The sequence below is a fragment of the Grus americana genome, chromosome 3 (assembly GCF_028858705.1).
Source record: "Grus americana isolate bGruAme1 chromosome 3, bGruAme1.mat, whole genome shotgun sequence".
In the NCBI taxonomy this organism is placed as follows: Eukaryota; Metazoa; Chordata; class Aves; order Gruiformes; family Gruidae; genus Grus; species Grus americana.
Window position 1 is genome coordinate 6,768,871 of NC_072854.1, and position 15,136 is coordinate 6,784,006.

Genomic DNA, 15,136 nt, shown 5'->3' on the forward strand with positions numbered 1-15,136 from the left:
CCAGCTTTAGGCTCCCCAGGGCAAGAGAGACATGGACAGACTGGAGTGAGCACAGTGAAGTGCCACGAAGTTCATAAAGGCGCTGGAGCATGTCGTTTGAGGAGATGCTGAGAGAACTAGGACCGTTCAGCCTGGAAAAGAGAAGGTTCAGGCTCGTGTTTACCCATGTCCTTCCTTCTGAACCCCAGATCCTACCTAGTTCTGTCCCATTCTCTTCATATCTGCGCTCAAAAATCTTAGCAGAACAAAACCACACTGGTGTCTGTGTAAGAGGGGACGTGGACTGTGCTTGAACTTGTCCTCATGTGTATTTTTATAATATTTCAATAAAAGTTTAATTCCCTTCCTGTACAGAAATAGGTGCACAGACAGGAACCTTTGTACCTGTGCAGACAGGCAGTACAGTAAGAGTAGCACAGCAGAAATACACTTGATAGTAGGAAGTTAAGAGCTGTGAAAAACAGATCCATGGCCTTCATTAAGCATTCATGCTGAAATATATTGAGATGTTACTATGTTGGTCATAGGTGCAGAAGAACAAGCCCAGATATGTCAACTGTGACAAGTAGGATGTGGATCTCCATTTTGCAAACTGTCTGGAAGAAACAGATAAATCACTTTTAACTGTGATATTACTACACTTCTGTGTTTAACTATCACAGCTCTTTGTATGTTTATTTCCTGGTTTTATTTTATCCATTAAATTCTTTCTTTTCCTACAAAGAGGTAAAGTGATAAAAGAGCTAAAGGCCTTTTAATATTGGAGTATATTTTCATTATACGCACAGCCTGAGTAGTGAGTTTAAAGTAATCTAGGTGTACAGGTAAGACGAGCCCTCAACCCTGTGAAGGCATTCGTTAAAGGCTTTTGTGATTGTTTTAGATTTTTATTTTTTTTTTTAGCTTCTGCTTCTGGGGCACGATTTGGTGAAGGACATGAGACTACTGAGAGACCCTACTGTGAGGAGGACACAACCAGTACGATGGTCACTAACAAGCTTTTCCTCAGCCTAGGTCCTAGTCCTGGGCAGGTAATAGTTAATGGTCTTTCCAGTGTAAACTGATGCAGTCATCACTGATGGAAGCAGGTGAGGGGACCGGGGCAGCACGCAGCCCTCCCAGCCCCTGCTGCTGTGTTTCCATCACATCTGAAGTCCACGCTCCCTCCCTGCATATGCAGCCTTTGATCAAACTGGCTTTGGACAGAAACCAGAAAATGCTGTCTCACTGAAAACTGAAATAAATAAATAGGAAGGGTCCTCTCTGCTGGAACCGTTTCCCTCAGGATTAGGGGATAAATAAACTCCAGCTGTCTGCGGGACTTCCATGAGCAGTGGCCTTTCGCCGCTCCATGAATCACAGAGATACCCACGCAAGTGTCCATCTCCAGGTCAGGCTTATTTCAAATATCCTGTGGGAAGAGAAAATTCTTCTTCACTGCCATCCCCAAGTCAGTCTGGTTTAAAAAAGAACTTATTTCCCCAGACTAAAAATGACCATAGGATGCTGCAATGTTACAGGGTTTATTTTAAGGAGGGATCTGCTTGTTGTTTTCCACCCCCTAAAGCATGGTTATAGAGAAGCCAGAGACTGTCCCCAGAGATGTACATCTAAGGGATGAGAGGCAATGGACAAGAGGTGCAACGTGGGAAATTCTGACTGAATACAAGGAAAAAATGTTCACGAAGTGGTTAAGCACCGGAGCAGGCTGTGGTTGTGAAATCCCCATCCTTGGAGGTTTTCAGAAAATGACCAAACAAGATCCTGGACAACCAGATGCAGCTCTGAAGCTATCCCTGCTCTGAGCAGAGGATGGTACTAGATGACCTCTAGAGGTGCTCTCCAACCTATATTATGAATCCATGATATACAGGCTGATATCCAGTGGCACAAATTCACCCAAGCCTGGAGAAAAGCTATGGAGGGAGGCACAAAAATGCCAACCGCAGATTGCATAAATTATCTACAATAAGGCTCTGAGCCACTCGTACCCTTAGTGCAGCCAGGCGTGTTTGCGTTAAATTGCAATATGCCTCCTCCCCATTTTAATCAGGGGTGTGTCAGTAGTTTATCGCTGCATGAATTCTAATCCAAAGAAGGATCCAGTTTACCATCAATTACTGGTGACCGACAAGATAAATTCATCTGACTTTAACTGAATATTTCACGTGCAATGCTCCCTTCATTTGTCTGAATTGTTGTGACCAGGACCGCACACCAAAATGTGAGGCAGTCAGACAGGGGTGTGGGGAGGTATTCTGGGATAAGTTTCTGTGACCTAAAAAATCCTCAGATCCTCAGCATGAGGATTAGTGATTAATGGCTAATGATTAACTTAGTGATTCAGCTGAGCCTTAATGATAAATGAAAAGCTTCTCTTTAACAGCACATGCCTTACCCTTTTTTTCATGATGAGAACCTAAATACGCCTGCATTAATTTAAGAGAAATTAGGACTGGCACACAATTAACAGGGCTTCAGCACACAGCCAGGAAAAGCTTTAAACTTTTCACATACGGGGCTTTGGGCAGAGATCGCTTTGTGTCTGCCCAGGTTTGCATGCCCCTTGCTCAAACTGCACTGCTCTGTGCCTAATCCCCAGGAGACGTGGATTGCTACAAGCGCTCCAGCTCGGCACGGAGCTGTTGCTGCTGCAGCTTTCGTTAAACCAGATCTGGATCAATTCATCTGTTTCGGACGCCTGTGCAGCTGTTTGACACGGGGACGCGGTTTGGGGCTCCCGAGGCGCTGCTGTCAATGACATAAAGCAAACAGACCCCACACGTGTTCTCATAATCTTGAGGTGTCGTTAATATATATTTTTTAATGTAGATAATGGGCAAAATCGTGCGTGTGACTGCACCTGCACTGCCGGTTTCCTGGCAGAGGGTAGCGTTGGTGACAGACTACATTTCCCAGGAGCCTGTTGCACCGGAGTCTCTTGTGTCACCGCACAAGGACCTTGCAGCTCTGCAGGAGGCACTTGAGCTGCTGCGGTTCCTGGTGCTGGCGCTGGAGAAACATGACCTTCAGCAATTTATCTCCAAAACAACCCAGAACGGAGCTGAGCTAGGGTCTGCTTTTGCTCCAGACCCTCGCAGGGTGGCTGGTTAGCCTTGTTTCATGTTAGACACTAGATGTCACCTGCAGAAGACGAGAAGAGCTTGCCTCTGCCAGAGAGATGGCCCCGAGCCAGCAAATTCGCTCTGTCAGCCTGTGCAGCGGCTGTGGCAGAACTAGGTACAACTCACCGTGATTTTCCGAGGGAAGGGGGTCAAAATTTACTTACAGGGGGCAGGGGAAACTTCAGTCCCTGGACACCTCATTGCTCGGTGTTTGCTCTGGCTTTTTTGCTCCAGCAAATCTGTTTGTTTCACTCTGCTCGTTGTGACTTTTCAATAATTTAAGCCTTGCAAGTGTTTTATGCCACCTGACTGTGGCTGGAGGGAGGGGTTTTTCAGGTCAAAATCTTTGCCTCCCAGACCAATTTAAGCTTTGCGCTTGCTGGAAGAAGACTAAAGAGGCAGGACGATCTGTTGCCTAAGTTAGTAGCAAGGGGCTGCCTTCTTCAAGAATTTGCTTTTCATAGGTAATGAAGGTTAATCAAAGAAATTGAATCTTACATTTCTGGTTACTGTGGAGATGTCTGTAAAAATGGAGTAAGCTGCTTGCTGAAATGCGGCAAAGCAGCACCCAGGCATCTGCGTAGCGCTTCTTTGTGATCAGTAACTTATTTGGAATATTTCTCGTCATATTATATATAATTTCTACAAGCTCTTACAGGGTAATCTGTTGCATTGCTCTAATGATTTGTAACTTCTCAATCTTTGCTAATCCTTAAACATGAATATGAAACTTAATGCACAGATAATCTGCTGAGGCTTTGAGCATTCCCTTAGTACCTCTGAGTCCTGCTCTGGAAGGACCCTGTCGCGTGGTGTGTCGCTGAGGTATCAAACCAAAGACAACCCCAGCTCCTGGGCACTCGCCGCCTGGGTCAGGCTGGGAAGGTCCCTCGCCCAGTGAGACACTCCTGGCCCGGAACTGAAATTAGGGGCAGCAAATATGTACCCATACTGTTTCAGGAGCAGTCCTGGAAAGCTGAGATGGAGGTGGACCACCTTCCCCGGCCACCAGTTATTTCAGTGAGAGAAATAACAGGCTGAACATGATTTGTGCATCTGCATCAGAAAAGCAGCGTGTTTTAGGGTGGTTTGTAGGATGGATTCAAGCATTGGAACAGGCTGCTCAGAGAGGTGGTGGAGTCACCATCCCCGGAGGTGTTCAAAAAACGTGTAGATGTGGCACTTTGGGACTTGGTTTAGTAGGCATGGTGGTGTTGGGTTGACGGTTGGACTCGATGATCTTAGAGGCCTTTTCCAACATTAATGATTCTATGATTCTATAGATGCTCACATGCATGTATGTCTGCATTATGATGGCCACTGTGGGGTTGTTCCTGACTGTAACGTGTGCTGCCACTATGCTGGGCAGAACTGGAGAGACCACACGCTCAGTAAGAGATTTGACTGATCTTTATTTAGGGGAGTAACTGGAACAGGATTTTCAATCCAGAGTCTCTTGGAAAGTACATGTAATGCACAACAAATCTGCAAAAAAAAAAAAAGGGAGAAAGACTTGGTGTTTGATGGAAATGTATTTTGGTTACTCATGCCCAGAGCCACTTTTAAAAGATCTGGACATTAATCTCTTGTTCTCCACAAATCACCTGCACCCCTGTTGGGTACGGTCCCTGCTGCCTGCTGGTGCTTGCACAGTCCCCTTGGCCACCTGGCCGGGGGCTTTGTGGCACAGATGTTACCGGCATGGTAGGTCTCCCCGCAGCTGCACTCCGAGTCACATTTGTTCCCTGCTCTTTCTCTTTAGTGACATTTCCCCTGGATCTCACAAAAACTCGACTGCAGGTCCAAGGTGAAGCTGCCATTCATCGCAATGGAGCTGCTGCCGGCCAGGCAGTCCCTTACCGTGGCATGCTGCGCACGGCGGCTGGCATCGTGCGAGAGGAGGGCTTACGAAAGCTCTGGCAAGGAGCCACACCGGCCGTCTACCGCCACATAGGTGATTAGCTGCATGGGATGGGACAAATTTGGTATGGCCTTCTGTGGCCAGCCGCCTTTCGGACATGCTATGTCTTCTTGTACTTTAAATATATCTGAGAGGACTTCTTCAGTCTACCCTGCAATCCCACTTCCAAATATACAGGATTCTGGCTCAATATTGTCTTTCCCTCTCTGCCCATTCATTCACAGCCTTATTCTGGCTTCTGGGAAAATAAAATATAATTTCCCTGTCATCTTTGCAGGAAGGTCTTCAGTGCAAGCAGGCACTCAGAGTCCTTACAGCAATAAAAATCTTTTATTTGAGGGAAGTGGGGATGGGCTGGGAAAAAAAGATAAGGTTGCAAGCGCTAGGATGAAGAAATGCATTGGCTGTTTGGCCACAGGTAACAACTTTCTGTGTTTTACTTGGAAATGCTGTGACAGCAACAAACCTCAAAAGCACTTGTGGGAGGTTTTGTGCTGGGCACCAGCTGAGAGGGAAGCAATGTGGTCGCATCTCCTTAGCACGTGGGCATAAGCCATGCTGCCTCTCTGGCTCAGCCGGAGAGATTCTCTGATGCTAAAAAGTTCTGTATCTAGTATGGCTACCAGGCAGCCCCCTCGCTCTCCCCAGTTTGATCACAAATGTGAGAGCAGTGACCAGCTCACTCAGGTGAGCTCTGGAGTGGTTTACAACCAATCTCTTGACCTCTCTATCACAACGTGACCTCCAGAAATTGCAGACCCAAAAATCATCTCCTGCTTTTGTCTTCCACAGTGTACTCTGGCGTTCGGATGGTTGCGTATGAACATCTCCGTGACTCCGTCCTTGGCAGGGCTGAGGATGAAAGCTTTCCTTTCTGGTAATGTTGCATATTTATGCTTTTGCCTGTTTGGGGATTGTCCTTACTGTAGGAGTCCTGCAGCCCTAAAAGCTGTTTTTTCCTCATGGCTCGCCTACCCTAAAGAAGGTAAAGTAGGGGTTTAAGCACTGATATGGACCTTCTGATTTTAGTTTCAGGGCAGTAGCTTTTCATTAAGCTGGGAACAGGACTAAGGAATATTGAAGTAAGTTTCTCAGAGGTTTAACTAGGACCATGATTACTCTAATCGAGATACTCTGCTAAAGAGGTGGAGAAACACAATAAACCACATCGATAGGAGCAGCTGTCCTTGGCTGGCAGGAATGAGCCTGGGTGAGAGTGGAGGCAGGGCAGCTTTATCATGACTCAAGGTCTGTGATGTAGCGGCAGTACTTTCATTTCTGCATGGGCCGGGGGATGTTGGGAAGTATAGGCAAGTTGTGGCTGACCGTACAGCTGTGTCAGACAGCTGCTGGAGAAGCCGTGAGCAATTGCACAAACCCAACACCAGCATGAGTAACCATGACTAACTACAGCTGCCTGCGTAATGCAAACCAGAGGTTCAGCTGAGCCATGCTGCACTGTCCTCTACTCAGCTCTGAGGTCACCCAAGAGCTCGATGAGCTCCACGCAGGGTGAGGACACATTTCCAAAGGTATGATGGATGTGTCAAATACCCTCTGGAGCTTTGCAGAAAAGAAGTGTGGGGTGGTACATCTCAGATTTCCAGCTGCTGGAGGGACGGGTCCTGCTATGTGTTGTACAGCAGCAGTACGGCAACGCTTTGCTGCTTGCTGTACTGCCTTGGTAAGAAATTATTATGCCATTGGGTTATTAACGGGGAGCATAAGAATAGGCAGGTTTGCTGATTCTGGTGGAGTATTTTAGCCCAAGAGATGGAAATTTCCTGGCTACTGAAGAGGCATATTGTGAAGGAAAAGACTATTTTGTTCCTGTGTGTATGGCAGATGTCAACCTAAGTTGACATGTGCATCCTTCCTGAGGAGACAAGTGATCCCTATAAACAGCAAACCCAAAGTCTTTGTTTTGCAAGTTCAACTCAGCAACAGTTGAATCTCTCAGTCCCTTTTTTGACAATGCAAGCAGTATATAGCCACAGAACTAACTCTGCCTGTGGGGAATGAAGCAGATTTTTCTGTAAGTTTTGCAAAATTTGGTAATTTCTAATCGTCAAATCCTTATGGTTAAAATGTCTGCCATGTACTTTTATAATCACATACAATATCATATCCAATCAAGTACTGTACTCCAAAATCAAATCTTGAGACCAAAATGTAACCGTTTTTAAGATGGGATTTATAAAATCTAATACAGATAATATACTTGTTATGCCTGATGCTACGGGAAGGGGGAACTAGGGATAATACTGAAATGTCTGTTTCTACTAAAATAAATAGAACCAGAAAATTAACACAACTCATCTAGTAGCAATGGGAGATAAAGTTTTATATATCAGCCATCAGTTTAGAGTTTCAGATTGGCATTCAGCTACTATAATAAATGGAGCACCATCCCTTACTTGTGTACCTTGCCATCCTGCCTTTAAACCTTAAGCAAGGAGCATAACGTAACCTGCAGAGGAAGCAGAGCATCTTGGTGATGTATAATAACTTGATTTTTTTCCAGATTAGTTTTAACTCTTTCTTAAAATTGACAGAAATATTACTGGCTACCTTAACTACTTGCACCCGCCACAATTATTACCTTAACTTTGGCTGTTAATATAAGGAATAACCATTTACACTTGTTTCACTTGGGTCATGCTGCTGAACTCTCCAGCTGGAGCACTGCGATTTGTAAAGATTTTCAGTGTATTCTGGAGCACATTTTCTTTCCCTGTTTGGCAGGAAAGCTGTAGTTGGAGGCATGTCCGCAGGTGCCATCGGACAGTTTTTTGCCAGCCCGACTGATCTGGTGAAGGTGCAGATGCAGATGGAAGGAAAAAGGAAGTTGGAAGGAAAGCCGTTACGGTCAGTTCCTCTCGAAGCTGGCACTTTTTTCCTCTTCACAATTACTCTTTGGCCAAGGGTGTGGTTCTCTCTGTTTTCTGCCACCCCCTCTCCCCAGTTGCTCTGAGCCCTTTTGGGGGAAGAGCAGTGCCTGGGAGGCACTTGATGGCTCTGGGCAGCAGAGAGGGTGGGGGATCCGAGACTTCCTCCTTATGCCATTTGTACTCGCCTTCCTTATTCTGATGTATTGGTCCCAGAGACCACAAGCCCTCGCCCATCCTACACATGCAGCATATCCATGCCAGTGCTCTGCAGGGGGGAGGGAAGGATGCTTTCTGAGGAAGGGAAGCTGGAAGAAAGGATGGGGAAAATGGCTTGTGCAGGATGCACAGGCGCAGGGAAGGGCTGGGTTGCCTGCAGACAGCAGGGCTTGAAACCCTCCTGCAGATACTGGGACATGCTGCTCTTTGCATCCAAAATGGCTGGCAACCTTTGGTGTCTCGTACATTTAGTACTGCAACCCAGCTGTAGGACCAAAGGGTTGTCTGTTGTTGGCAACCACATTGCTGCTTAGCAGGGCAACCAGTATGTTTGGTAAAATATCACAGTATGAAAATCAAAAGATGGATCAGAAAATGGATCAAAAAAAGGATCCAGAGGGTCAGATCCTTGTAGGTATAAATTGCCCTTCCTATCTGAGGACCTGGTGCAGCAAAGCAATGGAATATGCAAAGATTTCCCCATAGCTGGGTTCTCTCCTTATTAGTTGCATATTGATTTCAGGTTTCGAGGAGTGCACCACGCATTTATGAAGATCCTGTCCGAAGGAGGAATACGGGGGCTTTGGGCTGGATGGGTGCCCAATGTCCAGAGAGCTGCCCTGGTGAACATGGGAGGTAAATTTCATAACTTGGTCTGCAGAGCTTAAGGTTGCATCTACACTTTAAGACAGGAGAGGTCAGCTACTCCCCTGGTCTTTGTCTTTTGGTTTCTACACCAGGGACTTGTTTGAAGCGCACTGCAGGTGACTTCTGCCTTGAGTGTTTTGTTCCTGTGGAAATCAAGTTGCTTAAAAATAACAGTTTGTGCCTGAGCCTGAGGGATGGTGAGCTGGGAGCTGAGGGGACCAGCAGAGCAGGGACCTCACCAGCCACAACCCAGCTCCCTCATGCCCAAGCAAGGTGAGCAGGGCAGAGCAGCGAAAGCAGCCAGGTTCCACCGAGATCCAGATCCTCAGGAAAGCGTGTGGTGATGAGGCAGGTCTGAGGCCAAGCCAGGAAGCGGAACCGGCATCAGGTCTGGTGAGGGTCACCAGGGTCAGACACAGCTCAGTGATCACCAGCAGGTCCATGGTGATAAGAAAGGTCCAAGGTTGAGCTACGGAGACGGTCCATGGGTCAGTGTCCAGATCGACAAGGTCCACAGCCATGCATGGTGTGATGGATCTGCAGACAGGTACACTTACAGAGTAGTTCAGGCAGGGACTGAGGGTTGTAAGGTGAAGTGGCTGCCTGAGATCCAAGAAGCACTCACTCCTTCCACATATAGATAGAGCTTTCCTGTGGCTCTCCAGAACTGCTAGGATATGTTGGATGGTCTTTGCTCTCCTTCTGGAGGTTCTGTTTATAAAGTACGGAGGGAGAGGTCTTTGGGACCAAAAGACACCATCTGTGGGTGCCCACCATTAACACTTGCTCTGTGCTTGATGGCACATATTATAGAATGGCCTTAGCAATTTTTAATTTTGCACGATTAAATTCCTTTGGGATGACGGCTACTAATTTCTACGTCATTCAGCACAGGGATATGCTAGCAGTATGACTGAAAAATGTCTTTGAAGATAGAAAATCAGAAGTGGTGTAAGCTTACACCTTGCTAAGCAGCTGTAAAGGAATCACTGGATGTATAGTGTTTGCAGCAGGAGCTGTTAAATGAGGGCTATAGGATGACTATTAACTAAGGTATGCCTCTCCATACACAATGTAACATCCAGTCTCAGCGTGTAAACTTAAACAAGCAAACTCTTTTACAAGTGGGAAATGATCTCCACTGAGTAGTTGTAAAGCACTACAAAGAGCTGGGAAGGTCATCCTGGTTAGTAGGGTGGGCTCTTAAGTTCCAAGGTCAGGACACTGGAAATGAAACTCAGATCTCCTGTTAACTTTCAGATCACTGTCTTTCATTCAGATGCCCAGATGCCATTACTCATATCTGCTTTCAGAACACGATACAACTTCCATGACATCATCTACATTTTTGCCTAACATTTCTAACATTTTTGTAACACTTGCACAGAAGTGGGAGAGGTAGAACCATCCTCATCATGACATTTCTGGGTTTCGTTAATGAGTTATTTTGTATAATTTTCCATTTGGGATCAATTTTATCATTTGTAGGGTAAATCAGACGGTATTAGATGGGAACATGTACTCACATGTCTAATGACAGGACTTAGGTGCCACAACCACCGTTGGAAACTGGGGGCAGAGTGCTAGCTGTGCAATGGGAGGAGCTGCACTTGTCTTGCCAAGCCTCCATCCTTTGTCAGACACCATTTACTTCTGACAATGCTGTTTTTTTCTCATTATCCTCTTCACAGATCTGACCACTTACGACTCAGTGAAACACTTTTTGCTTCTGAACACGCCACTTGTGGACAATAGCGTGACTCACAGTATTGCCAGGTGCCGTATTCAGGTGCTGATTATCCCTTTTCTGCTGTGGAGCATTTCCAGCCTTGCTGTCTTGATCTGCATGACCTCTCTGTGCCAGCAGAAGCTTCTAGTCTTTGGTCGTGATATTGCTGATAAAATGCACCTGTATACTTTTCCTTTTTCCCCGAGAGGACATCATTGTACAAAAGACACAAGAGAAAGGATGCAACCATTGCTATAAAACTGTCCTCACTGGAAGTGCCTCACTGATGCATTTAAAACACCTTAGCTCTCATCTGTGAGATGGCAGGAATTTTCACTTTACTAGAATTGCTATTTTATCTAATTTAGTTTTAATTTTAGCAAACAGTAAGAATGAGCAATAAAACCCCTACAGAACAGCCTCTTTTACTCCTTTAAATTATGAAGAAATTTGCTTTATATAAGCAATATCATAAATTGCCTATTGTGGGTCCTTTATCCCTGCCTCAGAAGTGCATACAGAGGTGATGGCAGCTGGCACTGGGAGGACACCTGAGCAAGAGCAATACTAGCAAGCCTCCTCCCAAATCAAGTTTATGTTATGAGGTATTACTCATGATTTTAGGATAACTGTTTTAATATATATTAATAGAACTGGAATCATAATGCTTAAATTGTCGTGATAAATATTAGTTTCTTTAAGTATCTGTTGCTGTTGACAGTTGCTGTTCTGGCGTGGTAGCTGCTGTTCTGGGAACTCCTGCTGACGTGGTCAAAACCCGGATAATGAACCAGCCGAGAGATAAGCAGGGAAGGTATGGACACTTCGGAAACCGACTTTTCAGTAGAAAATTGGACCTTGAGTCTCACTGATTTCACTGGGAGTGAAGTGCTAAGTTTCAAATTTGCTTTTCATATTTTTGATAATCATTTTACTGATTTAGTAAATGTCTGGGGGAAGTTGTGTTGTGACAGCCACCCAAGCATACCCAGTTACTCCAGTGGATTTCAGTTCTGATTAAACTCCAGTGAGCTTACAAAAGAGCTCTTGTACAAATTTATGAGATATAGATTATTTTTCAAGGGGGATGTGATTTTTCTTAATTGCGTATTTGTAATCCTAACACTATTTATTCTCCTTGCACATTGGTAGAGGTCTGCTGTATAAGTCTTCCATGGACTGTCTGGTTCAAACTGTACAGGGTGAAGGGTTTATGTCTCTGTACAAAGGCTTTGTACCAACCTGGATGCGAATGGTAAGTGCCTTTTAACTCTCTTTACAAGACAGCTGAACAATGTGGCATTAAAATGTAAGGGGTTCTTTCTGTGTTAACATTTTCTCTAAACTATTTGTGTGTATTTATTTAACTGAAGTTAGCATAAGTGAATGTAGTGGATGACAGAACTGCATGTAGTGTCACTTCCCCCATGTTGCCTCTTGCACTTCTTTGATTTGAAAAATGCTCTTCTGCTTCATTACTAGTGATTTTCCTTGTGGTTTTTTTAGAATTTCAGGCTCCCTCCTTTCTTCCTTCCCCAAACTCTCCGTTGTTCCCTTCTTACTCTCAGCCCTGGATTCCCTTTGCATCCCTTGTACTGTCATGCTTCCTTTTGTCGATCCCAGGAGCTTTATTACTCCTCCATCCCAGATCTCACTGTTGCCCCTCTTGTATTCAGGCTGGCAGCTTTCTCCTGCGTACTGCTGGGCTGTTAAAGCTACATCTGTACAATTGAGCCAAGCAGCAGCTGGACCCTGGGAACTGGAACTCATCAGTCTATACTGTTATTCTGGGCAAGGGACAATTCACAATAGCAAATTTACATGTGACTACCTTTTTTTTTTTTTAAGTCTATAAGAATTTAACAGTATGGCTACACGTAGACTCTGCCAGCTGGCTTCAAGGTCTTGACACTGTCTAACGTACCAGATTGAGTGCTACAATCAAAGGCAAAAGCCTCCCGTCTAATTTAACTGACCACAACAATGGCCAGCAGCCTCTGGTAACAGCAGTCACAGGAAGGTTCTGCTTAGTCCCCTGAGCCAGAGCACACTCAGTGTTGATGAGGTCTTTGCGAGTTTACTACTTGCAGTTTCTGTGGTGCATGTGCCAACCTAGATTTCCCAACGGCTGGTAATTTTGGGAATGTTTAATGGGTGTTTCAGAGGAGCAGGAAAAAGTATTTCCTGTGCACAAGGCAGCCTTTTGCCAAATACCAATCTATTGTTCTAACAAAAACCAAACCAAAACAAAAAAGCATCTCAACTAAAGGGGTGCAGGATATAAATTTTATGCAAGGAGAACTGTGTCATTTTCTGATTAAGGTTTTAGAACAAGTAAACCCTTTAAAAATTTTTAAAAAGCATTCAGCCTGAAGTAGTCCCCAAGTCTGAAACATTTCAGATCAAACATTTATGGGTTGGCAAGCTGAAAAAAAAAAGTTTTAGGTGTCTTTAGGACTGGGTAGCCCTAACCGCATGCAACACTACGATTTTTGTATTAAAGACATAACATGAGATTGAGCTTAAGAGTATGATTTTTAAGAGGAGACAGTTTAATCTAATGGGTTTATTTATTGGGTCCCTTCTGTTTTAAGCCTCTAACTTCAGTGTTTGCTTTCACAGGCTCCTTGGTCACTGGTATTCTGGCTTACGTATGAACAAATCAGAAGGATCTGTGGAGTTAGTTCTTTTTAAAATCATGAAACCACTTCAATATTCACAAAACAAAAAGGGATCAGAAAGCTGAACTCTCATTCCACAAGGCATCCTGACCCCACAGGGAACTAATTTAGGAGATTGGCATTAGGGTCACATGTATGGGTTGCTGCCCCAAATCCAGTCCTTACTGGTTAGGCGTAGCCATGACTTAAGGATACTATTTGCTTGTCAGACTGCTATATCAAATTTAAGTTATCCACAAGATAAAATCATCATAATAATCCTTCATCTGGCAGCCAACATCAGCTTTCTGAAACAGTAAACAGAGGTAAAAAAAAAAATCTACCAAGCAAGTAGAATCTAATACTGTTTGCTTGTTTGATAATAGAGATGGTTCCTGTTGTTAAGGACAAGAGTGGGTTGAACAATGCAGCACTGAACATCTTCTGTGGCTAAACAGTCTATAAAATTATTTGGGAATTTTTGTTATTATTACATTTGCACACACATAAAGAACTACCTCTCGTTAGTTTGATGCCTTGGCAAACCAAGCCTGTAGTGCTAGGAACTGAAAAAGATTAAAGCAGTTCACCTGATTTCCAATCTGCTTTGCACAAAAGGTTGAAGGGGTTGCGTTCCTCTTACTTCCCAGAGACCGCCTGACCCCTTCACTCAACCACTTGAGTTGAAATGAAGTCCTGTACCCAGGAAATCAAAAGCCTAGTTCACTCTGTTCCTCTTGAAGGACTCATAATACACACACTGAGTTGAACCACTGGTCCTCTGAGGGTCCCAGTGCTGATGTGGTAGACAGGGTCATTAAGGTACCACTCTTCCATGGAAATACACACTCTGCCCATTTTACATCTCAGTGAAAATATAATGTTCTCTTCAAAAACACAATGTTTGAATATGAATGATTTATATTTTTTTTTAATCTAAAGCTTTCCAGATTTCATAGGAAAGGGGACTGCTGCTGTTTGTTACTGGGTTTATCTTTGGCAATCAGGAGGCAAAAAAGCAGTATAAAAGCAATCATAATGGAGACAGAACGAAGCTGGCTTTGATTTAGCAATATCTAGTAATGAAATGACTGTACAAGACTTAGTTCTCCGAGTAAATACTCAGCATCTCTTCTAGACTAGACTTTGCAACTAGTATCTTCAATGTGCCAATATCTGATTAAATACAGTTTGGGTGTCTTCTTTGCTTGCACTTGTACCTTTTTATTGTACTGTAGATCTGTCGTGGCTGCACACATTTGGGTCTGTGATTCCAGCCTGGAAGAAATTAATCTCACCATTATTAGGGGGTCAGAAGTTTTTGTTGAGAAATACTGTTATTTTTCTAGTTGCCAGCCTGAGAAACTAATCTGAGTTCTTTCCTTCTCACACGCCATTGGCAGTGATTATAAACCAGCAGTCAAAGCTGCTTCTTTAGTTACATCATGAGTGGTCCTGCCTGCAATCCCATTACTCAGATAACCCTGATGATGGATATGCAGAAGTACCTGCTCTATTGACTTTAAAAATGTAATTTTAAAAGTCTTGTAGTGAAAAACTGTTTTAATAAAGTGTTTTGTTTTGGGTTTTTTTGAGCATGAAACACTAAAGAGATTTGTAACAATGTTGATTCCTCATATTTTGTATTAAAAATAAATAATTTGAGTATGAAAACTTGCCACTTTCTGCATTACTTCTTAATGTTTTGTAATTCAAGTTTTCTCAAGCTTAAGTTTCTACCCTGTGAAGCACTTGGCCATATTTATTTTACCTACCAGCTTCAGTTTCAGAAGCCAAGAATTAGCCCAAGGATGGCACTGAGGTTCCTTCTGCGGAACTGGACTCTCCTGTGGCCTAAGAAGGGCTTGCTGAAGTTCTGGGCCTTCCTCTCCCTCACACCTCCACTTCTGACCACTGTCCCTCAAGGCTGGAAGGCAGCCTCATCA

General features: G+C 44.2%; 1 protein-coding gene across 3 annotated transcripts; it reads left to right on the forward strand.

Annotated features, from left to right (window-relative positions):
* The first annotated feature begins 2,981 nt into the window (after positions 1 to 2,981).
* SLC25A27 (solute carrier family 25 member 27) lies at positions 2,982 to 14,827 on the forward strand. 3 transcript variants are annotated; one of them, XM_054822623.1, is made up of 9 exons: positions 2,982 to 3,240; positions 4,888 to 5,079; positions 5,839 to 5,923; positions 7,792 to 7,914; positions 8,677 to 8,789; positions 10,493 to 10,577; positions 11,252 to 11,344; positions 11,683 to 11,785; positions 13,153 to 14,827. In XM_054822623.1, exons 1-9 carry the CDS (start codon positions 3,138 to 3,140, stop codon positions 13,222 to 13,224), a joined length of 969 nt encoding a protein of 322 aa, XP_054678598.1. In that variant the 5' UTR covers positions 2,982 to 3,137; the 3' UTR covers positions 13,225 to 14,827. The 3 variants fall into 3 exon arrangements, with proteins under 3 accessions (XP_054678598.1, XP_054678599.1, XP_054678600.1); XM_054822624.1 differs by lacking the exon at positions 13,153 to 14,827 and adding an exon at positions 12,207 to 13,131 and having other exon boundaries at positions 2,988 to 3,240; XM_054822625.1 differs by lacking the exon at positions 13,153 to 14,827 and having other exon boundaries at positions 2,988 to 3,240; positions 10,493 to 10,590; positions 11,683 to 11,781.
* Positions 14,828 to 15,136: the final 309 nt, after the last annotated feature.